The 26,628-nt window shown below is 34.6% G+C and overlaps 1 protein-coding gene across 3 annotated transcripts in view; it reads left to right on the plus strand.

Annotated features, from left to right (window-relative positions):
• STAG1 (stromal antigen 1) overlaps positions 1–26,628 on the plus strand; it is a 388,204-nt gene that overhangs the window by 211,510 nt on the left and 150,066 nt on the right. For all 3 annotated transcript variants that reach the window (XM_053669339.1, XM_053669338.1, XM_053669340.1), the window contains 2 exons: positions 6,218–6,422; positions 25,810–25,961. In XM_053669339.1, coding sequence (XP_053525314.1) covers positions 6,218–6,422; positions 25,810–25,961 — 357 coding nt within the window. The remainder of the gene's footprint in view (positions 1–6,217; positions 6,423–25,809; positions 25,962–26,628) is intronic.

A 26,628-nucleotide genomic window follows, 5' to 3' on the forward strand; every position in this document is an offset into this window, starting at 1 on the left:
GACCTAGCCAGCATACTCAGAATATCCAAATCAATAAAGTTATTGGTGAAAATGAGAAATGGATCTTTTATTTTACAGAAAAAAAAAACATATGGACTTTTTGGCCATACCTTTTCAAAGAACCAGTTCATGGTTTCATTGATCTTGTGTATTTTTTCTTTTAGAATTAATTTTGTTTATTTTTGCTCTGGTCTTTATTATTTCTTCTCTCTTTGGGCTTTGTTTATTCTTTGACAAGTTTCTTCAAGTGTAAAATTAGGTTGTTTATTTGAGATTTTTCTTGTTTCTTGAGTTAGGCCTGTAATGCTATGAATTTCATTACCTAGAAACATTTAAGAACTATGGGTGCCTGGTTCCTTCTCACATCCCTGAAAGATTGATTTAATCCCTATGTACCTGGGCATAGGGATTTGTGAAAGCTCACTGGGTGATTTTTAATATACAACAAATTTAGGGAACTTCATTCTCAGGGATATAAAAAGAGAAAGGCAGACTTTTAGTTAGGAAAACAGTTCATATATGAGAACAGAATAAATGGAAAACAAATGAATATTCTGTGAAAATGTACAATAACAGTAAATAGGTTTTTTTTTAAGTTTTTTGAGATAATTAGAGGAAGGTGAGGAAATCACCAAAATGAAGTTCATTATATACCTAAGAAAATATTCCTGTTAATGTTATCAGATATTCAGTGTATATTGTAGGACCAGTAAACTGTCACCAAATCTGACAATGAGTTAAATGTAGTGAAACTTTTAAAAAGGCACTTAAATTCCCAAATATTTTTCCCCCCAACCTTGGAGATTACTGCCTAATCAAAGAAGACTTAACAATCACCATTCTAATTTTTTCCTGTTTGAAAACTAAGTACAATTAATAATTATAATTGTTTATTATATTGCATTACAATTAAGTTTTGATTTTGTTAGAATGTATTTTTTAAAGCACAATAATAAGTTACATCTGACTTTCACGTCTACTCATTTTGTCTTCATTCAATATGTCAAGTATTGCTCTTTTGACAGTTTTATATACCCGTAAGAAACTGCATTTAAATGCCAGCATATTGTTGTAATATATACTGTATTTTTTTTCCTCACCTTACTATGTAGGTTATGGAGGGAGGTAAGTTTTGGTAAATTATATTTTGTGGCAAAGATCTAAAAGATCTGATGACAAGAATTATTGGATCCCAAGAACCTGGAGCAATGTGTGGTTCACAGGGAATAGCCATTAAAATGTGTTAAGTGCACGAATATAATGTAATATAACAAAGTCAAGCAATGGTGAGATAAGTTAGAAGTATGATGAAAGGTATTTAAATTTGGATTCAGTGGTCCAAGAGTATGTTGTTGCCTGAAAAGTGTAATATAGCTTCTAGTCCTTATTACAAACTGTTTATAATGTTTGTTATTAACTTTTTTAAAGACCTACAAATCTGCACATAGCCAAAAGTGCTTTGTAATATAAACCTAATTTAGAAATAATGTTAATTTCTAGAGCAGTCTTTAGCACCTCAGAGTTAATAGGAACACTTGGTTCCTGTTGTAGCCAACCTCTGGGAGGTAAAGCAAAGTATAATAGCACTTCTTCCTCAGATTAAAGTCACATCTCTTTGTAAAATCTCTTAGCTGTGTTTCCCAAAGGTCGGTTATTATAGTTTTCATGTATTAAGTGTGACATTCATATAGGGAAACCTCTGCAACATAACATACTTGATGTATTCACTTAGTACCTTTAATTCTTGGCTGTGTTAGTCTGTATGGTATTGCTCACAAATAGAGATTTTGCATTGTGCTGGTATAATGATTACGATTTATCCTGTAGCTTTTTTCTCTTGTTTCTAATATGTCCTTCTGTGAACTTATTTATTTAAACTTCAGTATAGAACTTTTATCTATCAGCATTTATTAACCAAAGGATTAAAAAATTTAAGAAATACACAGTGGTTAAATAGTATACAGTCTGAGAAAATGTTAAGGAAATGCCAAAGCTATGGTAGAAGAAAGCTCAAATTATCTTCATTCCAAATTAAAGTCTCTAAATTCTTTTAACTGTGTTCAGTCAGTAGAACATTTTTCAGCCTATATTCTTAATAGTGAAAACCTAATATGACCCGTTTTATATATAAAGTTAATGTTTTCTCCTTTCCTTTCATACAGTCTCTCTCAAAAGGCTAGGGTTTTTATGTGGACAGTGCTTAAGAAGTAACTAACTGGTGATTGTTTCAGACTTTCTTAGTTCCACACTAATTGTTTCCTAAATATCTGATAAGTAGAATTAAATAAAATTTCTTTTCCCCTTCCACTCTTGATCAGATAAGTGAGTGTGTTATTTTCCACTATATTATAGTGTAGTTTAAAGCATATGTGTATTTATAGACTTAAATGCACATACTGCTAAGTCAATTTCTTTTCAGACATCATTAGATCGTCATGACTTTTAACTTTTTATAGTGGGCTAAGAAGAGTTTGTGTGGCAGGTGCTAGTACCACCACATTTGTTATTATACATTTAGATTACATGGTCATATTTTCCTCAGAAATCTGTTCTTCTATTTCATGAAGAGTTAAAAATAAGTACTTTAAACTATAAATATATTACATTGGTTGTATATAATTTAAAAAACGTAACCAAATCAGGGAAGAAGGCCATAATGTCAGCCAATTTGAGCATTGAACTCTTCTTACTTATACTTCTCTTTTGGCATATCTCAAAGACCATTTTTGACAAAAAAATAGTCTAAAATTTGGACTTAGTTAGGCAAGGACAAATTTGTTATGGTATATTAAACATTAGTTACAATTAATTTGCTTTTTACTTTTAGATAAAAATAAGCATAAGTTTTAGTATTTTTGGTAATACACTACTTAGGCTTTGTTATACATATCACTGTGATATATGGTTCTAAATTGAGGAAGGTAGACAATATTAAAGTAAGGAAGTGGTTAGAAATGAGAAATCCCAAAAGACAAAGGAATAATCAAGTAGAAAAACTCATGAAGTCAAGAAATTGTAGTCAATTTATAATGTGAAAAGCAGTAACACAGGCAGTAATACTGTAACTGTGAACCTTGCACTGCAAATTACTAGAGACAAGAGGTAAAATGTTGAAGAATAATAATAGAAAATACTTATACATCTGTGTGCCAAGTACTGTTGTATTTTACATATATTTAATTTCCAGAACACTTTTATGAGCTAGGTATTTTATGTTATAGTTATATCTCTATTTTACAGGTGAGAACAGTGAGGCACAAGTTGTAAGAAATTTGCCTCAGCTCACATAACTAACAAATGGCAAAGCCAGGAATTGAACCTATACCATCTAGCTTCTTAAGTCCACACTCATGTAAATCAAAATTAATTTTGCACTCAAAAAATAAATAGCATTTATTTGAGCAAAAGGATCTGTGGCCCAGATGACACAGTCTCAAGTAGCAACCTAAATTGTGCTGAAGGGGAACAAAGGAAGATGGGTTTTATAAAGGCAGAAATCACAATATTTACATGCACATGAAGGATTGCTTATTAGGCTCACAGGGATTAGTTAGTTCCAATTTGCAAACATAAAGGGCAAAAACTACAAGGAGGAATTCCAGTTCATATGTTCTCCATGAAGCATTCACTGTTCCGGGATGCATATGGTTCTGACTTGAACTGAATTTATTAACTGCTTTACCAACTTAATAGCAGCTCTGAGAACTGAGGGACAAAATGTGTATAGGATGCATCGTGGGCTTAAGCCCCTCTTCCTTAAGAGCCTCCTGGCTCCATTTTAGAGCACCTTTGTATTAGTGACTTCAGTTTAGATATTTCTGTTCAGGCTCCCTACTTTCTATTGATTTTTCTTTGGAAAGTATCGATAATCAGCCATTCTGGAATAATCCGGAATACTTGTTCTCTTGTAGTCAGGAAAGCTCATTTTCATGTCTCACATAGTGGGGGGGGGGGTGTGGATGAGATGTTAATGTAGCAGAAGTCATAATCATAGGGGTGATGGCCACATTTGAGCAACAAAGAGGCCTCAGGGAAGCAAGTCTCAGGTATAGTCCCCATCTGGAGTTATCTTCAGTTAGATTCTCAGTCTAAGTAAGTAGCTCATTCTTCCCATGGGAAAGCTTAATTAATCATCTCTAGTCTTTCTGTAACCTTCATCTGAGTTTTTTTTTTTTTTACAGGGGACTTGGATATATAAAACATGTATAGTCTGGTAATGAGCTACATCAAGCAAATCAAAATAATAATGAGTAGGATAGTAACAGCTACTTTATTCTGCCTAGTATATAACTGCAAGTGGATAACCTAAAATATCTGGAGAAAGGGTACTCAAGTAACAGTTATGCTTTCTACTTGAGCACCATGGGTCATATAATATTTTTTTACTGTTTTTATTACCCATTGTCTTATGACTAACCAAATAAGTTGTATAATTAAACTAGTATTTTTAGAAGTACCAGTTATAGTCTGTTGATTTATATTGTTTGGGTAGAGTTCAACCCTTCCATGATATTGTTGTGAGCATTCATTCACATTTATTGTGAGAAATGTTTTAATGAGATGTTCATAAGCCAAAGTGTGACTCAGCAATAACATATGTATCAGTGGGTACTAGATTAAACCTTCATCTGAGTTTGTCATAATCAGCTATATGAGGTCTGTCCAGAGTTATCCAGCCATGTAATATGAAAAATAGAGACATTTATTGAAGAAGATAACAAGAAACATCAAACATAGGACAATGACACCTCAGTTCCCTTCAAAGCCAGGTACCTTGGAACCCTGGCATTTGGGGAACCAGTTCCCCAAATGCTATCAGCTTTCCTGTTGTATATTCCTGAATCTTGTTGACAGTCATTTGAAATGTCTTCCCTTTCGAAGGTGAATTTAGTTTTGGGAAAAAGCCAGAAGTGACAGGGAGCCAAATCTGGTCTGTAGGAGGGCTGAGTCACCTGGATGATTTGATGTTTTGCCAAAAACTGCTTGAGATGTGATGCATGAATGGCCACATTGACATGATGAAGTTGCCCTTAACTTTGGCCTTGTGAATTATCCAAATATTTTCCACAGAGGAATTTTTAAGTTTAGTGCAAAATGTGATGCAGATTTGTAGCTCTGCTCACTCAGTCATTTTTAATGTGATTACCACATAGTACACATGCTCACTCACAGTGTTTACCAACTCCACTGATGAGTACAATGAAGTCATCATTGTTCACACATGTACATTCCACTTCCTTGGCTACCTGGTCACATTGATGTCAAGCAGACTGTTTTCATTATATTAACAATGGCTGTACTATAATTATACCCTGGTAATTTCAAGACTTTAATCAAACAATTTTTAAACACATCTACAAAACATGACTTTACAGTGATAAAAATGATTCATTTATATTTTGTAATATAATTAGTGATTATTAAGACCTATTAAATTATCTAGTTAAAGCCAGATATTAGATTCTTTCTCTCTTAAAATGATTGTAACAATAATTTTTTATTTTAACAAGTCTTAATTGAACTAAATGGTCTTTCAGACATATATATGGGACTAGTTTATCCTATAACATATGTCAGCTTTGTGTTTTAAACAAGATGACCCAATCTCATGATACCAAGAACATATATTAGATCGTTGAAAAATTAACAAATCCTATCTATAAAACAGTTAACGGAGAGTTCGTGGTAACATTGGGAAAAATGGGATTGCAGGTTCAAGTATAAAGTTAGTTTTGGACTTCCTAATAAAATACTATATTTTTGAAATTCTTAATTATTAAAAAAATTCTATTTAAAATAATTGAATGATGCTGTGTGACACAGTTACCATGATTGGTTTGATCTGAATTCAGTGGCAAATATTTTTTATCTCTAAACGTCTTTAAAAATTGTTTTTTTCTGCTTCAAGTTATTTCAGTTAGGATGCAAGTCCAACAAAATGGAATTGTTCTTTTAAATGAGTGGCTTAGAACAATGAATTAAATACTGTATCTAAGTAATAATTTTGAGTACATTAAGAATTACTTAGTTGTGGATGATCAAAATAAGCAAAAAAGGTAAAGCCATCAATGTACCAATGGAAGTCCTCTCCAATTTCTTTCTGCATCTACTCGGAGGAAAAGGACTCTGTATAGATAAGAAAAAAAAAACTTTGATCAAACTGATATTGTATGTCATATTTAATGGTTTGTGTTGTTTTTTTTTTAATTTTTTTTAGGACAGTGGTGATTATCCCCTTACCATGCCGGGGCCTCAGTGGAAAAAATTTCGCTCAAACTTTTGTGAATTTATTGGAGTCCTGATTCGACAGTGTCAGTATAGCATAATTTATGATGAGTATATGATGGACACAGTAATCTCCCTTTTGACTGGTTTGTCAGACTCCCAGGTCAGAGCTTTTAGGCATACAAGCACCCTTGCTGGTGAGTAATCATTTTATTTCCTTCCCATTTAGTTTTGTTAAGTGTTTTCTAATTAAACTTTATTTAAATTAAATATTAATTTAAATTAATTTCTATGATCCTGAAAAATATCATTTCCCTTCCTCCAAAATAAATGCCTATTTTGGTAACTAGCACTTGCTAGCTTTGAAAATGGAATTTCTGGCAAATGTCAACAAATCTCTCTGAATGTTTATTTTTCTGCCTCCTTATTTTATAATAATAAAAAAAAAACTTTAGGAATCCAGTAGTCCATATTCTTTGGTAAATCCGAATAATAGTTGAAATTTTAAATTCATAGGATTTTTTTCTACTTAATTACATTGCTTTATTACTCATTGTTATTGTCCATACATGTGTAAATATTTATTTGTCTATGTATTGGAAGCAATTCCATTTAATTGTAATAGGTAATTGCTACCTAGCTGGTATTCTTTCTGTTTCTAGTACTGTAATAACCTAAGTGTATCTGAATGTAATGTTTCTCAAAATAGTTCATTTATGTAGACTGTAGATAATCTGCAGAATTTATAGTTTCCAGTTTTCGCTTCTACTTTCATCTTAGAATTATCTAGAAAACTGAGCCAAGTACATTCATTATTTTCTTGATTTTTTTCATGACAAGGAAATTTTATAATTAGCAGTTGTTCTATTTTCCTTCAACTACTTTAATTGTGCTTACCTAAAATGAATATTTTTTAAATTTATTATACACAGTGTGCCAGTATGTGTGTGTTTGTATATACACAGATATTTAAATACTCCCAATTACATTCTTTTTAGTAGTAGTAACTTTATTTATGTTCATCTCACACATAACCATAGCAAGAGCCATATTTAGTTTCAATCAATTGCAGTTAATCCTGCATTTAGATTTCTCATTTATCTAATATAATAAGAATTTGCTTTGCAAACTTCAGCATTCAATAGAATCATCTACAATATTTATTGAAACAGATTGCATGGCCTTGCCCCCAGAGTTTATCAGGTTTCTAGGTCAAAGCTTACTAATTTAATATTGTGTAATTTTTCATTTTTTGCTTTAACTGTTGCAAGTCACTATATTTTTTCAATTATCTCCTTTATATAGTTAATCCATTCTATTAGTGCCTGTTATGTTTATTTTTATTTTTAATTTTTTTAATCAATTAATTTTAGAGGGAAAGAGGGAGAGAAACATCAATGTGTGGTTGCTTCCTGCATGCACCCAACCAGGGACCTGGCCTGCAACCCAGGCATGTGCCCTGACTGGGAATCAAACTGGCGACCCTTTGGTTCACAGGCCAGTGCTCAATCTACTGAGCCACACCAACCAGGGCTATTTGTTGAGAGCAAGGGAGGGAGAAAGAGAGTAAGAGAAACATTGATGGGTGGTTGTCTCAGGAATCTTTCAGTTTATGGGAAGATGTCCATCCCACTGATGCATACCTGTCAGGACCTGAATGTTTTTTCTTTTAAAATGTTTTGATTTTCTATAAAATTCAGTTTAGTTCATTTGCATTTGTTTTTCATTGCCCTGTAAATGAAGTATTACTGTGTTTCACCTACTTTATGATAGTATAATTCAGCTCTTCTTTCCTTTGTCACATATTTAGTGACTTTCATTATCGTATTGTTTTTTCTATATTTATCCCTTTAATTAGATATATTCTAACTTTATATGTACTTAAATATATTCTAATGATGGCTTTCTTCCTATTGCTGTAGATTTGACTACATCCCTCCTTCTTTAGTACTTTTCTGGCCTTCTCTTCCCCCCATTTATTTACCTGTGATCATGATAGCTTTTTTAAAAACCTGCTTGGTAAATGCCATTTTGTCTTTCTTAAGTGCTATTTTTACATAATTATTGACCTTATTTGAATTTGAAGTTACTTTTCTAAATCAGATATAATAAAACAGATCATTATGTTTTTATCAATTTTTTTCAAAAGCTAAAACCATTTTTAAAGTCATTCTCAAATGTACTTCAAAATATTACTGTGTGTCTGTGTTAATGATCATATATTCCAAGGTTCGGTTTTATAAAATGTGAGACGTATCAGTCACCTACCCTTCAACAAAGCACAGAGATTTTTTTGTGTAGAACTTAATTCCAGAATGGGTAATAATCACCCATCTCATCAAGAATTTTTCTGTTCTCATCTTCGCCTTCTGCTGTGTGTGTGTGTGTGTGTGTGTGTGTGTGTGTGTGTGTGTGTGTGTGTGTGTGTGTTTAATGGTATATGTGTACAAGGGATAGATCAAAAGAGAATACTTTTTATTCACTTTGCAGGACAACTCTTGGGGACTAGATAAAATGGGCAGGAACATTTAATCCTATGCTTCAGAGACTATGTTACATGGACAGTTTTACAAGGCAGCTATAGCCACAAATGATTATTGGTTTTGTAATAAAATGCTCCACGGTATTGATTATATCTTAGCTAAGAAGATAGACAATTAATTAGGTTAGTTGTCTTATAGGATACAAATATAATTAGTTACAGAGATTCATAAGTCATCACAGTGGTCTTATCTCTAGTACATACTTTTAATCTGTTTTTCAAATACCTTGTTTTCTTATTATCAGTTAAATAATGTGTCCCTATTGTTAGTGTTTCTGTATTGTATTTAATTGTATACTTTTACCCCATTTCCATTAAAAGTTTTCATCATGGTAATATTTTACTCAGCCTTATTGAGGTCTTGCTTCCAGGCATATCCTCTGCTTAGCTCAAATACAGTTTCATAACATTAAAAAAATTTTTTTAAAGATTTTATTTATTTATTTTTAGAGGGGAAGGGAAGGAGAGAGGGAGAGAAACATCAATGTATGGTTGCCTTTCCTGTGTCCCCTGCTGGGAACTTGGCTGCAGGGAACTGGCCTGCAACCCAGGCATGTGCCCAGACTGGGAATCGAACCTCGATTGTCTTGTTTGCAGGCTCTCCCTCAATCCACTGAGCTACACCAGCCAGGGCAAAAAAAAATTTTACCTTATAGTACTTTAGGTCTGTTCCATAGTTTTATTTATTTATTTTTATTGGCGATAACCGTTCTTTCTTCTTTATTTTGGAATTCTCTTTATCATTAAATTGGAACAGACTATAATTACATTTTATATCATATTTTGGGGTTTTTTTCTGTTCTCTCAATTGGAAATTTAAAACATACTGTCATATTTATTTGACCTGAAGTTTTACTTCATAGTACAGTTTTAATCAATCATTAATCTACAGAATTAAGTGCCCTTATTTCTGTTCTAAATAGCTATCTCAGTTGGATATATTAGAACATAGTTTGTGGATTTGATTTTTATAAGTAATATTATATTATTATTATTTTGGTGGATTAAAAGTCTGAGGTTGGGCACATTTTTTTTTCTAAATTTGATGTAATTTTCCTGAGAAAATATTTTTAAGGTCAAAATGGGTAGGATTTCTTTGTTTGCTTACCACTTTGTTGTTTGGCATTATGAAGAAAAATTTACTCAAATCATCTATTTTTCATATTTATAATTATATTATTCTTAGACATTTGCTTTTAAATGTATACCAATACTTTACAAATTATTGACTTTGTAAGAAATTGAAGAAATTTCTGTTGGATGGCTGTTTGCAGGATAATGGTCTGTCACTTTTTAATTTTTTGCCATTTTATCACCTACATAATTTCTATGATGTTACAAAATAAAATAATATTGGCTGTCTTTCACTGTCAGGTGAAAATGCTAATTTAAATAAAGTGGGATTAAGAATACAAAACATACTAAAAATGGCTTGACGACTGAGTTTGTTCTATGTTTTTCTAACTTGAATTTTGGAATAATTAGAAAATGTGATTAAGATGATCATACGATATTCAGGTGGCTTCAGTATGCTAGGAGACCAATCTTTACCAGTAGTAAAGAGTAGGTCACTCTCTGACTCTTGGGGAAGTAAACATTTCTTCATGTCTTACTGTTTAACAGTATTGTATTCATATATGGTTGATTTCATATTGACATAATATTCATTATTGATTAGCATTCTTTACCAAGTTAACATCTATGGATTTCTGAGGAAAAAATATGATATATGATATTGTTTTGTCTCCAATCTTAGACTGAAAATTATTCTGCCTCAGTAAAATTGTATTTTTTCCTTTGACTTTCAGTTGCTGAAACTATATAATACAGTGATTCATAGAATGGGTTCTGGACCAGACTGTCAGGATTTGTATCCCTCTTTTGTCTATTACTAGATGAGGAACTTGGACACGTCCTTATCTAGCAGCCTCATTTTCATTATATGCAAAGTGGGGAGATAATGGTAGCTACCTCATTAAAAGAAATTGGGAGTCCTTGGACTGGTGCCTGACATTTAATCAGCTACTGGTAGTATTTCATAAAGGCATAAAGAGCTAATCATGGTTTAGTGTTTCCATTCATTCATGTTTTTACTTGGAATTTATCAAACATGCACTTTATTTTTGTAATAAAAGACATTACAAATGGGAAATCAGATATAAACAAGGAAATAAATAATTCAGTTCAATCAAAAACCACTATTAAGAAAACTAACAACATGACTTGTCATTTTACTTAGTTTTTGGCTCTCAATTCCCAAATTGTATTTATTAAATTCAGTACAACTTTTATAACTCTTAACCAGACAGGATATTCCTGGTTAACCAGTATATATGGTTATCTTTGAAAAATAAGTAATCTCTCCTTTATATTTTATATTTTAATATGATTTTTTTATCACAAAAATTTTTATATGAATTGTAACAAGTATTTACATGGGTGTTAATGAACAATTTTTCAGGAATGTAATTATTATGTAAACAGTCTTGAAGTTAGAACCATGCATTGATTTTAAACTATATATGAATTTCATTGTTAGATATCACAACAAAATGTATTTTTAAAAGGTTTTCCTAGAGTTTTGCCTTCTGATTGCTTTGTCCTTGCACTATTACTTTTTCTTCACTTAATCATCTTTGTTTGTATCACCACTCTTATAGATACAGGAGGTTTTTTTAATTTGCCAGGATTTCTGTATAGTAGACTTAAGAATTTTCATGGGACTTGTGAAAGTGATTTACCAAATTTGCGGATGCCACTATATCACAACTATATCCATAAAATATAATTTCTAGTTAAGAAACTATTTTCTTATATTTATCTCTTTTACTTTCTATCATCAGGTGAGAAAATTAGCTTTCTTTGGAGGATTGTTTTTTGTTAAAATTATAGAGAATTCAGAAAAGGAGAAAAACACAAAATAAAATCAGAGAAAGACAAATACCATATGATCTCTCATATATGTAGAATCTAATGAACAAAATAGAAACAGAAGCATGGATACATGGAACAGACTTATGGTGAAAGGATTAGCCAAAGAACATATGCGCACAACCCACAGACACAGAAAACAGTGTGGTGATGCCTATAGGGAGCGAGCATGAGGGCTGGCTGGAGGTGGTGGGTATGAGGACGTCTGTAATAGTGTCAACAATAAAACTAAAGTTTAAAAACATTAGCCATAATCATAGCACCTCATAATTACCTTTACATGTTGATATTTTTTTCCTCATGTGAACATGTGAGAATTTTTTATTTTCAGACAAATAGGATGTTATCAGTTTTGTGACTTGTATTTACTATGCTTTTACTTTTTAAAATTATATTTTATTAAGTATACTATTACAGTTGTCCTAATTTTTCCCACTTTGCCACCTCCACCCGGCACCCTAACTCCATCAGGCAATTCCCACACCATTGTTCTTGTCCATGCGTCATGCTTATAAGTTCTTTGGCTACTTTAATTCCTATATTATACTTTATATTCCCACGACTATTCTGTAACTATCCATTTGCACTTCTTCATCACCTTACCTCTTCACCCACATTCACCTTCTATGTGGTAATCATCAAAATGCTTTCTGTATCCATGATTCTGTCTTGGTTTTTCTTTCTTTTTTTTTTTTTTTTAAATTTTATTTATTTATTTTTCGAGAGAGGGGAAGGGAAGGAGAAGGAGAGAATGTCAATGTGTGGTTGTCTGTAGTGCGTCCCCTGCTGGAAACTGGCCTGCAACCCAGGCATGTGCCCTGACTGGGAATTGAACCTCGATACTCTCGTTTGCAGGCCCGCACTCAATCCACTGAGCTACACCAGCCAGGGCTGTCTCTGTTTTTCTTGTTAGCTTAGGTTGACATTTAAATTAAATTGTTGATAGATACTTATTTATTGCCATTTTATTGATCATAGTTCTGACCTTCTTTTTCTTAAACAAATACCTTTAACATTTCATATAAAAGCGGTTTGGTGATGATGAACTTCTTTAGTTTTTTTTTTTTGTCTGGAAAGCTCATTATCTACCCTTCGATTTTAAATGATATATTTGTTGTTTATAGCAATTTGGCTGTATGTCCTTGTTTTTCATGACTTTGAATATTTCTTACCAATCCTTTCTATCCTCCAAAGTTTCTTTTGAGGAATCAGCTGATAGTCTTATGGGAACTCCCCTGTAGGTGATGAACTTCTTTTGCTGCTTTGAAGATTCTCTGTTTATCTTTAACCTTTGACATTTTAATTATGATGTGTCTTGGATTGGTCTGTTTGCTTCCTGGACTAGCATGTCTATTTACTTCACCAAATTAGGGCAGTTTTCTTTCATTATGCTTTCAAATAGATTTCCATTATCTTTCTCTTCTCCTTCTGGCACCCCTATGATGCGAGTGTTGTACTTCTTGAAGTTTTCCCAGAGGATACTTGTACTATCCTCCTTTTTTGGAATTCTTTTTTGTCTTTGTTGTTCTGTATAGTTATTTTCTTCTTATGTTCCAATTCATTGATTTGATTCTCAGCTTCATCTGCTCTACTGTTGTTTCCTTCTAAATTGTACTATATTTCAATTAGTGTGTCCTTCTTTTCTGACTGGATCTTTTTTATGCTGTTGAGGTTCTCATTAATCTCCTTCAGCATCCTTATCAAACAGTGTTTTGAAGTTTGTATCTGATAGATTTCTTATCTACATTTTCTTTAGTTCTTTTCTGGAATTTTGATCTCTTCTTTCATTAGGCCATGTTTCTTTGTTCTTCATTTTGGCAGCCTCCCTGCGTTTGCTTGTATGTAGTAGGTCAAGTTGCTATGACTCCCTGTCTTGCTAACATGGCCTAATGTAGTAGGTGTTTTATCGGGTTCAGTGGCATAGCCTCCCCTATCACCTCAGCTAGGTACTAAAGGTACACCTTGTGTGTCAGCTGAATACACCCTCCTCTTATAGTTGAGCCTTGATTGCTTTTGGCAGGTCAGTAGGAATGATGTACCCAGGCCAGTCAGCTGTAAGGACTGGCTGTGAGCACTGACCCCCAACTTCCCTCCTCCACAGAAGATAAGCTTTGCAGGGACAGTGTGGTAGTGCTCCATTGTGGTCTGTAGCTGTCCACTGGGTGCGCAGGCGCTGGTGTTTCCCAGGTGGTACAGGCCAGGGTCAGCCTCCACCTTTGTTATGCTGGAGGCCACCTTGCATAAGCTATAAAGCAATCTGTGGACTTGGAGGTTCCCCTGTGAAGCCAAACTGTGAATCCAGGTTGTCTGCTATTAGTGCAGGCCTGCTTAGCTAGAGGTATGGAGGCTGGGGGCTCACTGAGGCTGGCTGTAGCTTTTTTGAAAGGTTTAATGAAGTTGTTTTGCATGTGCCAAGACCAGCTATTCATATGGGAAAGTCTCTGTTTCCAGCTTGAGTGAGACCATAAGGTGTGTAGGACAGAGTCTCTGGGGATCTCCAATGCAGGGCAAACAGTGTTCTGTTAATGGAGTTTCGAATATGGCACCTGCCTGCTGGCTCAATGGCTCTGTTGGGGGAGGGTTCAGAAAAGGGACATTCTTCTCTGCTTGTCTTTCTGTTTGGGAGAGAGCTATCCCCGAGGTCTCAACTTGGTATCACACACTTCAGTTCCTCCCTTTATGCCATGGTGCCTTTTAAGCTGCTACTCCATTGCTGGAGCTGAGAGGGAGTGAGTCTGGGTAAGGTCATCTGTGGGGTTTTTAAGAATAACTGCTTGGGGCTCCAGCGGTTTCTTTCCCTGACTCATTCCCCACTGGTTTTTGCAGCCAGAAGTTATGAGTTCTTATTTTACGGGCACTGAAAATCTGGATACGATGTTCTGAAATACGATGATATACCCTGATGTACATATGTATTTTCCTATTCATTATGCTTTGCATTCTTTGATGAATATCTTTGATGAATAACATGTGTTGTTCACATGTTATTGTCTTAAATAATCCTGAGTTTCTCATTATTTCCATTTTCCATTAACCTTGTTGTTCCCTTTCCCTGTATTCCTCAACTTTATGAAGTTAGTATTATTGATTGTTATTTTAAGTTTTCTGAGTTCTTATTTTCCAAGCCTTTGTTAATCTCTTCTTATTCTCTATTTTTATCACTGTCTTTCATGTTGGAAACTTATCTCAAAAAAATTTTTTTGGCTCTCTAGTCATTGCTGACACTGAAACATTGAAAAGCTGATTGTCAGTGGTGTTTGTATATGTTTTGTTGTGTTGTCTTTGAAAGGGTAGCCTCTGGCTTCTTTAGTGAATATCACTGTACAGTAGTCCTTTGATGAAGTATCATTTTCATTGTAGACTAAATTATTGGTATTGATAGTTACTTCTCTTTGAGGAATTAATAGTTTCTTTACAGAATTATTTTTTAATTTACTTAAGTTTGGTTTTTGTCTACCTCTTGGGCGTTGGGCAGGGTGAGAGAGCACCCACAGTACTTTGTACCTCATGTATATCCCTCCTCTGTGTCTAATGATTCCAAATCTCTGGTTTATTTTCTTCAAGGAATAAACTTCTACACTTCTGAAATGGGTGTGTGTTAGAGGAATTGCCTGACTGCCTAGGTTGGAGTGGAGAATAGGGATTTAATTACTTAATATATGAAATAATACATTTGTCCCTTCATATCCATAGGTTCTGCATTCAGAGATTCAACCAACCTTGGATGGAAAATATTCAGAAAACAATGTTGTGTTTTTGCTGACTTGTACTATGTACTTGGAGCCTATTATGGTTGCATCTGTACTGAACATGGACATTTCTTTTCTTGTCATTATTCCCTAAACAACTGTTTACACAGCATACATTGTGTTGTCTTACAAATAATCTAGAGATGATTTGAAACAGGCAGGAGGATTTGCATAGGGTATATGCAAATATTACACCATTTTATATGGGGGACTTGAGCTTACATGGATTTTGGTATCTGTAGGGTGTGTGTGTATATGTTTGTGTCCTGGAACCAGTCCCCTGCAGGTACTCAGGGAGGGCTGTAATTCTTTTTTCAGATCTTACCTCATTTCATCTTGTATGGAAACTAGAAATCTTGTTTCCATCTTGTATAGAAATACTAGTAGTATTTCTAATTCTGAAATGCTTCTTGGTTCTACAGAATAAAATCTTTTTTTTTCGTTTAGAAATAGTTGTCATACTTTTTATTTGACAGTTTCATTTGGTTTGTGTGTTCTCTGCTTATCCTTCTACTATTCATATTTAATATTAATTGAATATGTTATTCAGTGTTTCAGGTATTTTCAACATATTGAATATTAATTCAATATGTTATTTGGTGTTTCAGGTATTTTCTGAATGCATTGAAGATGAACATTGTTTTTTCCTTACTGTAGTTGGGTTTTAAGGAGATACAGGGATTGGTTAGATCTTTATCATTTATAAAGTGGAAGTTTTTTCAAGGCTTTTGTTGAAATAAGTTTTTTTTATAAAAACAGGAATTCATTTCTTAACTATTTTAGTTTGTGCTATTAACAAACATATTTCTAGGGTGTATAGTAATAGTTTTCAAATGTATAATAGATACCCTGAAATAGAAATGTAGTTTTTTTTTTCATTTTTATGTTTAGAAAGACATAAATGCAAGTTAAATATTGATTAAAATGTCCAAACTCACAATCTTTACTTCAGCCATCCTGTTTGCTGATAACCACTTTAATTTGTTGCATTATTTTTTTTTACATTTCCATTTCCAGTATTGTGTTTCTTCTATTGGTACTTGAAATCCTTTGATACTATATTTTTAGTTTTCTTTATACCCTTCGTGTTCTTACTACCTCAGCTCAGATTCTGTCATCCAGATTTATTATAATCATGTCATTCATATGCCTAACATCCTTGCCTCTCTCTGTCCATCATATTCCCTAGACAAAACTCATTATCACCTGCTCCATACCATCACTGGAGCAGCTGAAAGAAGCTGATGAAAAACATATGATTATAATGGCTAGATTTTACATTTTTCTCACAAATGGACCCTTAATGCTGCCTAAAAGTTCTATTTACTATAATTTCATACCTTCTTAAACCTATAATATCTCCTCTTCTCTCCTCATACTTTGCTGATTATCTTGTTTGCTTAAATAGCAACAGATGAGATTAAAAGTTTAGACATCTTTAGGTGCAGCTGTATCCATATACTCTGTATCTATATATCAGTCATCTCTTCTCACAGTGAGCTTTATCTAGGGTCATTTGTGCAGTGGATCTTATCTCTGTTCACTGCCTCATGAATGTTGTTCTCCAAGTTGTCTTTTCTCTCTCCTGACTTCAATTTTCCCCCTTTTATTAAATAATTATTTAATTATACTATTGTACTATAATGGCTTTTAGCTTTTAGGAACACTCTGTATTAGGGCTCTCCACTGACACAGAACACATAGGAGATACTTAAACACGGACAACACACACAAAGACACATACCTATAGATACAGATATCTTCCCGTAGAGATATCTATATCTATGGAGATGGTGATTTATTTCAATGATTTGGGTCATGTAGTTATAGGAGCTGGCAAATTTGAAATTTGTAGGGCAGGCCAACTGGCTAGAAACTTAGGCAGAAGTTGTGCAGTTTTAAGGCAGATATTGCTTCTCCAGGAAAACTTAGCTTTTGCTCTTCAGGCATTCAGCTGATTGAATGAGGTCCCCTATATTATCAAGGGTTAACTCCTTTACTTAAAATCAATTAAATGTTAACCATAACTATAAAATACCTTCATAGTAATCTCTAGATTAGTGTTTGATTAAATATTACCACTTAGTCAAGTTGACACACAGGACTCACCATCACACCTCCCTGATTTCTTCATCTCTCTGTAGCTGCAATTCTATTTCTCTCTTTCTTCTTTTACAGTTACTCTCAAAGAATCATTTCTTTGAATTCATTTTCTTGGCTCACTTTCTGTCCTCTAACTCTCTTTGAACCCATTCCATTCAGGTTTCTATCTTTACCACTTCAGTGCTTCTGCTGTTGAGGTAAGCAATTATCATATCTTGCTGTGTGTAATGCGCACCCATGTTTTTGGCCGAAAGTTTCAGAAAAAAACTTTAGTTTTAATTTTTTTAATTCAATTATTTATTTATATTTTAATGGTCATTTTTTGTATTGTAAAAGAATTTTAACATTTATTTTTTAACATACAGACACTGCTTTCTAGAGTTATACTTTTAATGCATAAGCATAAATAAAAGAATTACAAACATAGATACAGAATTAGTACCACTCATGTACAGTGCACATGCTTATTTTTCCCTCAAAAGTCTGAGCAAAAAATTGAGCATTATACCTGGCAAAATATGGCACCGTCTCATTGTCAAACTCACCAGACAACTCCCAGTTAATCATCATTTTCTGTATAGAAACACAGCTACTTTCTCTTTGAAGCACTGTCATTCCTTATTTTCTGGAATACCACACTGTCCTGGTTTATCTTAGAAAGCTGAACTGTAAATACTGAATTATCTCAGGACTGAAATTTCGTACTTCTTTATTTTTTGTCCTCCTTTACTCCTCAGTGAATAAACTGAAAACAAATTCCATAGTTTCATTATTTCTGTTAAAATATAATGATGGTGGGAGAGATAATACAGTTGGTCATGTGATTTAAAATTAAAAGTAAAAAATAACAGTTACATCATGAAATGTCACTTTATCACTCTCGGCTCTCAGCTATCAAATTCTCTTCCCTGAAGGCAATCAGTTGCCAGTTTCTTATATATCTTTTCATGTTTTATGAAAATAATAGTACATACATATTCAGTGAGAGTCAGTATGCTCTACTGGTTAAGAACTTGAATTATGGAGCATGATAGCCTATCCAAATTCTATCTCTGCCAGTTACTAGCTATGTATCTTGCAAGTCTTTTAGCCAATCTATGTATGCCTCAGTGTTCTCTATGGTAAAAAATGATAATTAGAATAGTACTTACTTGATAGAGTTGTGAGGTGTAAATGAATATGTAAAGAGCTTAGCAAAGTGACTGGCACATAAAAATAAATAACACATTACTTATTTTCTATAAATAATTGCATAATATACACAATTCCAGGAATCTTGCTTTCTTTCATAAACAAATACTTGGCAGGCTTTTATTTTCAGTTCACAAATCATGCCACTTTTTTCAAACGGCTGAATAGTTATCCATTGTATAGGTGAACCATCCAGTTTTTGGAGTCTAAATACCAATATCTTTGATGATGTCTTCCAAATGTTATATCTGCTAGATGCTAATAAACACAAAACTGTAATTTACCGTTGTGTTTTCTACTTCCCTCACTTTGTACATTACAATGTATTATACTCTTCTAGCGCTGAATTCAAAATATACCATACATCTAAACATTTCTCTCTACCTATTCCTACAACTTGTATCTAAGCCAGCATTGCTTTACTGACTTGCTTAAGACAAAGAAGCTCTTGAGAATTATCATTGCAGATTTTTGTCAAAATATTTTTAGCTCTCTTTTGGTGGTCTATTTGCTCTTTTTTTTTAACTTATATTACTCTGTAGTCTGTTTAGAATGTAAATCAGAATATTTCTCACCCACTCCAAAATTTTTAGTTGGTCTTACCTCATTTAGATCTAATCCTGAGATCTTACTTGATCCTAGTAGAACCCATATAAAGAGGCCTCTTTATTTTCTCGTGAACCGCATGCATCTCTTGCTTCTGCCTGTATTTCTGTGCTTTAGCTATACTAACCACCTTGCTCTTTTATGTGCCCTCCTTATAACAGTTTACCTCATAACCTTTGCGCTTTTTATTCCCTCTCCCTTAGAACACTGTTCTTTCATGGAATCAATTGCTCATTCACGCACTTCGTGCTTAAACATTAGCTCTTCAGAGAGGCCTTCTTGCCTGACCACCCTTTTTACTCTGTATCCTTTTTACCATACTTAATTTTTTTGGCCATATTTTAATTTTCTTTGTAAATTTTTTATTAATTGACATAGTTTTTCATTTGTATGTTCTGGTTTTTAATTGTATTCTCACTAGAATGTAAAAAATGATGAGAGCAGGTACTGTCTTGTTAATGTTTATATTTGTAGTACATGGAACACTGCTCAGTATTTGTCAGATTGATAGGTGAATGGGGAAGCATGAAACAAGTGCTTCTTGGACTCTGTGGTGAAAGACTAGTCTAATTACCAATCTGTTATAACCTACTATTTTGTAAAATATAATAAAATGATTTTCAAAAGAAATGAAATACATATTTTATGTGTCATTTCATTATTAGATTCAACAGATACAGATTACTCTGTCAGATTCTTTTTTTAATATATTTTATTAATTATGCCATTACAGTTCTATTTCCCCTCTTCATTCCCCTCCATCCTCCACACCCGCTCACCCACTGTTCCCCCCTTTAGTTTATGACCACGTGTCTCAAGTTCTTTAGATTTTATATTTCCCCTACTATTCTTGCCCTCCCCCTATCTGTTTTCTACCTACCGTCTATGCTACTTATTTTCTGTACCTTCTCCCCCCTTCTCCTTCTCCTACTCCCCTGTTGCTAACCCTCCATGTGATCTTCATTTCTATGGTTCTGCCCCTGATCTAGCTGTCCTCTTAGTTTGCTTTTGTTTTAGGTGTGGTTGTTAATAACTGTGAGTTTGCTGTCCTTTCACTGTTCATCTTTTTTATCTTCTTTTTCTTAGATAAGTCCCTTTAATATTTCATATAATAAGGGCTTGGTGATGATGAACTCCTTGAATTTGACCTTATCTGAGAAGCACTTTATCTGTCCTCCCATTCTAAATTAAAGTTTTGCTGGATAGAGCAATCTTGGTTTGTAGGTCTTTGGATTTCATGACTTGGAATACCTCTTTCCATCCCCTTCTTGCCTGTAAGGTCTCTTTTGAGAAATCTGCTGACAGTCTGATGGGAACTCCTTTGTAGGTGATTGTCCCCTTATCTCTTGCTGCTTCTAGGATTCTCTCCTTCATTTTAATCTTGGCTAATGTAATGATGATGTGCCTTGGTGTGTTTCTTCTTGGGTCCAACTTCTTTGGGACTCTCTGAGCTTCCAGGAAGTCTATTTCCTTTGCCAGATTGGGGAAATTCTCCTTTATTATTTGTTCCAATAAGTTTTCCACTGGTGGCTGTTCCTTTCCCCCTTCTGGTACCCCTATAATTCAGATGTTGGAACATTTAAAGATGTCCTGGAGGTTCCTAAGCCTCTCCTCATTTTTTTGAATTCTTGCTTCTTGGCTCTTTTCTGTTTGGCCATTGATTTTCTGTTCTGTCCACTCCATTGATTTGAGTCCCAGTTTCCTTTTCATTGCGGTTGGTTTCCTGTGCAATTCCATTCATTTCAATTAGTTTCGCCTTCATATGCTCCTCTAATTTGTGGCTATAATCAACCAGATCTGTTAGGATCCTGATTACCAGTGTTTTAAACTGTGCATCTGAGAGTTTTGCTATTTCTTCATTGCTTAGAGTTATGGGCTCTGGGGCTTTGAGATCTTCTTGAGCCATTTTTTGTCTGTTCGCACCCGTTAAGTATGAGGAGCGGAGCCTTGGACTCCCAGGTCGCTGGGTTGTGACGCTGTATGTGGGGGCGTGGTCAGAGTGGGGAAATGGCGACCCCCTCTGCTGTATCGAACTGCTGGGTGAGGAGCAGAGCCTTAGGTGGTTCCCCAGGGCAGGGCCACTCAGGTTGCTGAGTTATGACGCTGTACGTGGAGGCGGGGTCAGAGCCGGGGAAATGGCGGCGCCCTCCACTGCAGCTTGCCACTGGGGCCTGTTGGGACCCGTCCAATCGCCCACTCCGTCGCTTGTCAAATCTCGGCCCTGCTCCCTTGCTGTTTCCCTGCAGTCTCTGGGTCTCTCACTAGGTCCAACTCTGCACCTGGGTTCTGCGTGCCTAAGTCCGTCTGACCGAGTTTTCCTGTGCAACCCCGCTCCTCAGGCTGCTGGTTTCGCCCCTCTTTACCGGTCAGACTGAAGAATTTGTTGTTATGAGACTTCCGAAAAGTTCAGTTTTCTGTGTTCTGGCTGTGTTTTCTGTTGCTAATATTTAGTCGTCTCTAAACTTGGTTGTGTGAGAAAGCAAAGAGTCTCCACCTATGCCTCCATCTTGGCAGAAGTCTGTCAGATTCTTAATAAACATTTCTAAAAACATCTTTCGTTCTTAAAATGAACTGGCAACAGCTGTTTGTTGTTAGTACCTGTTTGCAAACCTCAATTCTGAGGTTTATAAGATTACCACTTTATAGTACCAGAATAAGTGAAAGACAGTACTTAATATGTGAAGTATAAATGAAGTTTTCTTCTCTATGGTAGATAAGGAGAAGGCACTTAAAAGCCCACCTCACAGAATCCAGGCTGAATTTCTGTAGGATCAATATTAATTTATAAAATGGTTCTGTTACTAATGTCAGTAAAATTGAGAGCTCATGCTATGCAGAAATTAGAAGTTTTTCTTAAATAGCTATTTATTTGCTTATATGTTGGTAGGTTAAATAAAAATTTCAATGAAGTTTAGGTTTTACAGAATCATAATACTTTTCTGAAAATGTTGATCATTATTTTACATTTATCATTCTTTTATTATGTTGATTCATTTTGTTTATATGTCTAGGATGAGGGGGGAGGGTATTACACAATGACAGTTGGAGTTTAGGATCTGGGTTAACAAAGAAATGTGGCTGAAAACAAAAGTTACTAAATTCAAGAAAAATTTTTGTGTCAGCTACTGCCAGTGAACTCCAGCCAGAGTTTGCTGTTAATTTTAATGCTTTCCAACTCCTTGATTTTTAGAAGTATATAATGAGTTAAGCTTCACTGGGTAATAAGACTCTGTATGGTCAACATGCTCTGTTAAATATTAGTCCTGACTTGGGAAGTTTGAATGCCCCAGATCACTCCTGTCTTTGAGCTATTCTCCTTTTTTTATACAGATTAATTTAAAAGGTGCTTTTGGTCTTCATAGTACTGTCAGATCTTCTATGGACAATGATCAAATGCTATAAAATCACTAGCCTCTATTTTAATATTTCTCAATTTATTGAGACATTGTGTCTCCAGAAAAAGAAAACATTTTTATTAAATAGATTTCTAAACAGTCTCTAACTTAAATTTGTTTTTAGAATTTCTGCCTTATCTAATATTTTGGTTTAAGGGCAGTAGTAATCCCTCTTAACATGGAGTTAGGCAAAATGTACATAGAGTTGCAGAATATTGAGAGAGAGAGAGAGTGTGTGTGTGTGTGTGTAGGTAGATATGTAGGTAGGGAGATACAGCATTAAAGGGGAGTAGTGGCATTTTATTTTTTTTTAATTATGTTTTATTATGTCATTACAGTTATCCCATTTATTTCTCGCCTTTGTCCCCTTTGCCTGGTATCCCCATTCCCGCCCCTCTTAGTACAGGTGCATGGTTTGTACATATAAGTTCTTTAGCTTCTCCATTTCCTATACTATTCTTAACTCCCCCCTGTCTATTTTATGCCTACATATTATGTTTTTTATTCCCTGTACCTTTTCCCTCAATCTGCCCCCACCATCTCCCCACTGATAACCTTCCATAGGATCTTCATTTCTCTGATTCTCTTCCTGTTCTAGTTGTTTCCTTAGTTTTTGTTTTTTAGGTTCATTTCTTGATAGTTGTGAATTTGTTGTCATTTTACTATTTATATTTTTGATCATCTTTTTCTTAGATAAGTCCCTTTAACATTTCATATAATAAGAGATTGGTGATGATGAACTCCTGTAACTTCATCTTATCTGGGAAGCACTTTATCTGCCTTTCCATTCTAAAGGATAACTTTGCTGGATAGAGCAATCTTGGATGTAGGACCTTGCCTCTCATGACTTGGAATACTTCTTTCCAGCCCCTTCTTGCCTGCAAGGTTTCTTTGGAGAAATCAGCTGAGAGTCCTATACAAACTTCTTTGTAGGTAATTGTCTTCTTTTCTCTTGCTGCTTTTAAGATTCTCTCCTTCATTTTAATCTTGGGTAATGTAATGATGATGTGCCTTGGTGCCTTCCCCCTTGGGTTCATCTTCTTTGGGACTGTCTGAGCTTCTTGGACTTCCTGGAAGTCTATTTCCTTTGCTGTATTGGGGAAGTTCCTTTATAATGTTTTCAAATAAGTTTTCGGTTTCTTGTTCTTCCTCTTCTCCTTCTGGCACCCCTATGATTCATATGTTGAAACATTTAAAGTCATTCTGGAGGTACCTAAGTCTCTCCTGATTATTTTTAATTCTTGTTTCTTCATTGTGTCTGGTTCAGTGTTCTCTTCTTCCATTTGTTCCAAATTGTTGATTTGAGTCTGGGTTTCCTTCCCTTAACTATTGGTTCCCTGTACATTTTTCTTTATTTCCCTTTGGGTAGCCTTTACTTCTTCCCCTATTTTGTGACTATAGTCAACCATTTCTGATTATCACTGTTTTGAACACTGCATCTGATAGGTTACCTATCTCTTCATACTAAGTTCTGTTTTTGAAGCTTTGATCTGTTCTTTCATTTGGGCCGTACTTTTTTTTTTTTTATCTCAGCCTGCCCATAATGTTGTGAGCGGCAGAGCCTTAGGTATTCGCCAGGGTGGGGCAACCCATAATGCTGCCTTGTGCTTCTGCATGTTGGGGAGGGGTCTGAGAGGGAACAGTGCCACTTACTCAGCTCTCAGTGGGCTTTCCGTCACTTCCTCTGCTACCCACAAGCAAATCAGGTCCTTCTGTTGCTGATTCCCAGGTGATGGAGTTTGTGTACAAGTCCTAGGACCCTGTGGGTCTCTCCAACAAACTCTCCTGTGAGGTTGTGTCTCCCACTGCCACAACCCACAGGTTATTACAGCCATAGGTTTTGAGACTGCCTGGTTTGCCCTGGTCTGCCAGCCACTGCCTCACCACTGGGTCCCCCAGCTGCTGCCTTGCCAAGCATCATCTCCTCCCTACCCCACCCTGCTGCTGCCTGTATGAGCCCCTCCTACCAGTCTAATAATTCCTTAGTGGTCGGACTTCTGTACCATTCAATTTTCCGGCAGTTCTGGTTGTTTTCTGTTTTTTAATTTGTTGTTGTCCTTCTTTTGTTCGTATGAGGAGACAGAGTATCTACCTACACCTCAGTCTTTACCCGAAGTCACTGGGAATTAGGGGCATTTTAAAAGAAGTACATGCTCTAATTTAATTATGGATATGTTTGGAGATAAGCAGATTAGTTTTCCAAAATATTGATCAGTTCATTTTTATAACTGATCATTTGTATTTGTAGATAAATAACTTAAAAGAAGAATATAAAGGGAAGTTATTTTAACAGCACAAGCCCTTTTGTTCCTCTACCAATATTTCCTACATTTTCACCATCTCAGTAATAAATAAACAAAAGTTTAAGGTTTATGTCATGCTCCTTTCTTAGAGGACTTGAAATAGAGGTTTGAAAATATTTAACAAGCTTTATAAATACAAGGGAACATTGAAAAGTACATTAACACTGTGACGGGAAAATAGGTCAATCAGAAATTCACAGAATACATTTTTAATGACTCTAATGAGAATAGTGGATCAATCTGTTTTTTAGGGGTTGAAGGTTATGTTATGCCATTCACAGAGGTAAGCAATACAGGCAGAGGACCATCTTTGGGGAATAGATCATGAACTGATTACAAGCATCTGAGGCACCTTTAATGCATCTAAGTAAGAAAGGAAGGGATTGTGTGCACAGGCCTGGTGGTCAGATTAGTATGCTTTCACTAAGCTGTGTATATTTGAGAAATGGCAAGACAGGTTGTAGAAGGTACTACCTAAATCCATCCTGCTGATAATTAGGATGAGGTTGTTTTTAAGAGAAAAATGTTCGTGAGTCAAACTGTAGTGACACTGAGGCAGAGAAAATTATGTTACAGCCTAAGCTAATAAGTTTACTTCTATAAAGTAATTTTTTACTTTTAACGTAAATTATGCCTAGATTGTAAAAGAGAGATTGAGTAGTTTCTTTTCGTCTGTTTCTATTATATTATGGATGAAGATTTGTAATATTATGGATGAAGGTGTGATTCCTAGTTGAATACTATACTCTTCCTTTATTTCATAGCCATGAAGCTGATGACTGCTTTGGTGAACGTTGCCTTAAACCTAAGTATTCATCAGGATAATACACAGAGACAGTATGAAGCTGAAAGAAATAAAATGATTGGGAAAAGAGCCAATGAAAGGTTGGAGTTATTACTTCAGAAGCGCAAAGAAGTAAGTTTCATGGTATCTGAAATTCTTATGTTTTGTAAATCTGTAAACTATATATTACTTTTTTATTCTCTGTAAAACAGTTTGTGTATTTTTTACTTTACTTTTTTTTAGTTCTTTCTTTGCTCTCAAAGTTTTTAAATGACACTGCAGTGTTCAGCCAGTGATTCCTGAGTGCTGTCTCATGTCAGAAGAGAATCACAGAACAGCTCTACTTTTGAAGGAATGTAGTATGGGATTTAGTTAAGTCATTAAGATTATCGTGCTGTGGACACAGAAAGAATGATGAGCATTCACATCAGAAGTAAGGGTCAGCAAAGCCTGCATTTCCAGGAGAACGAAAGACCACGAAAGAATGCCTTATACATATTACCTAAATGTATAAGGCATTCTTGTGAATAATATCCCAGTTTTATAATGAAGTTTATATATATATATGCTGAAATGGTTTTAAACTGAGATTTTAGTAGGTAATATTTTTATTCATCTGCTAGGAAATAAAATTTTAGATCTGCAGTATTATTCTCTTTTAACTGGAGAAAGGATCATCACATTGCCACATATAGACTGCTATCAATGAATAATGGCTTATAACAGGCAATAAAAAGCAGCAAACTTATGATTAAATTATCATCCATTCTGTATTGGCATGTGAGGACTACTGTATTAG

This window comes from Artibeus jamaicensis, unplaced genomic scaffold (assembly GCF_021234435.1).
Source record: "Artibeus jamaicensis isolate MK-2021 breed Jamaican fruit bat unplaced genomic scaffold, CSHL_Jam_final contig_519, whole genome shotgun sequence".
In the NCBI taxonomy this organism is placed as follows: domain Eukaryota; kingdom Metazoa; phylum Chordata; class Mammalia; order Chiroptera; family Phyllostomidae; genus Artibeus; species Artibeus jamaicensis.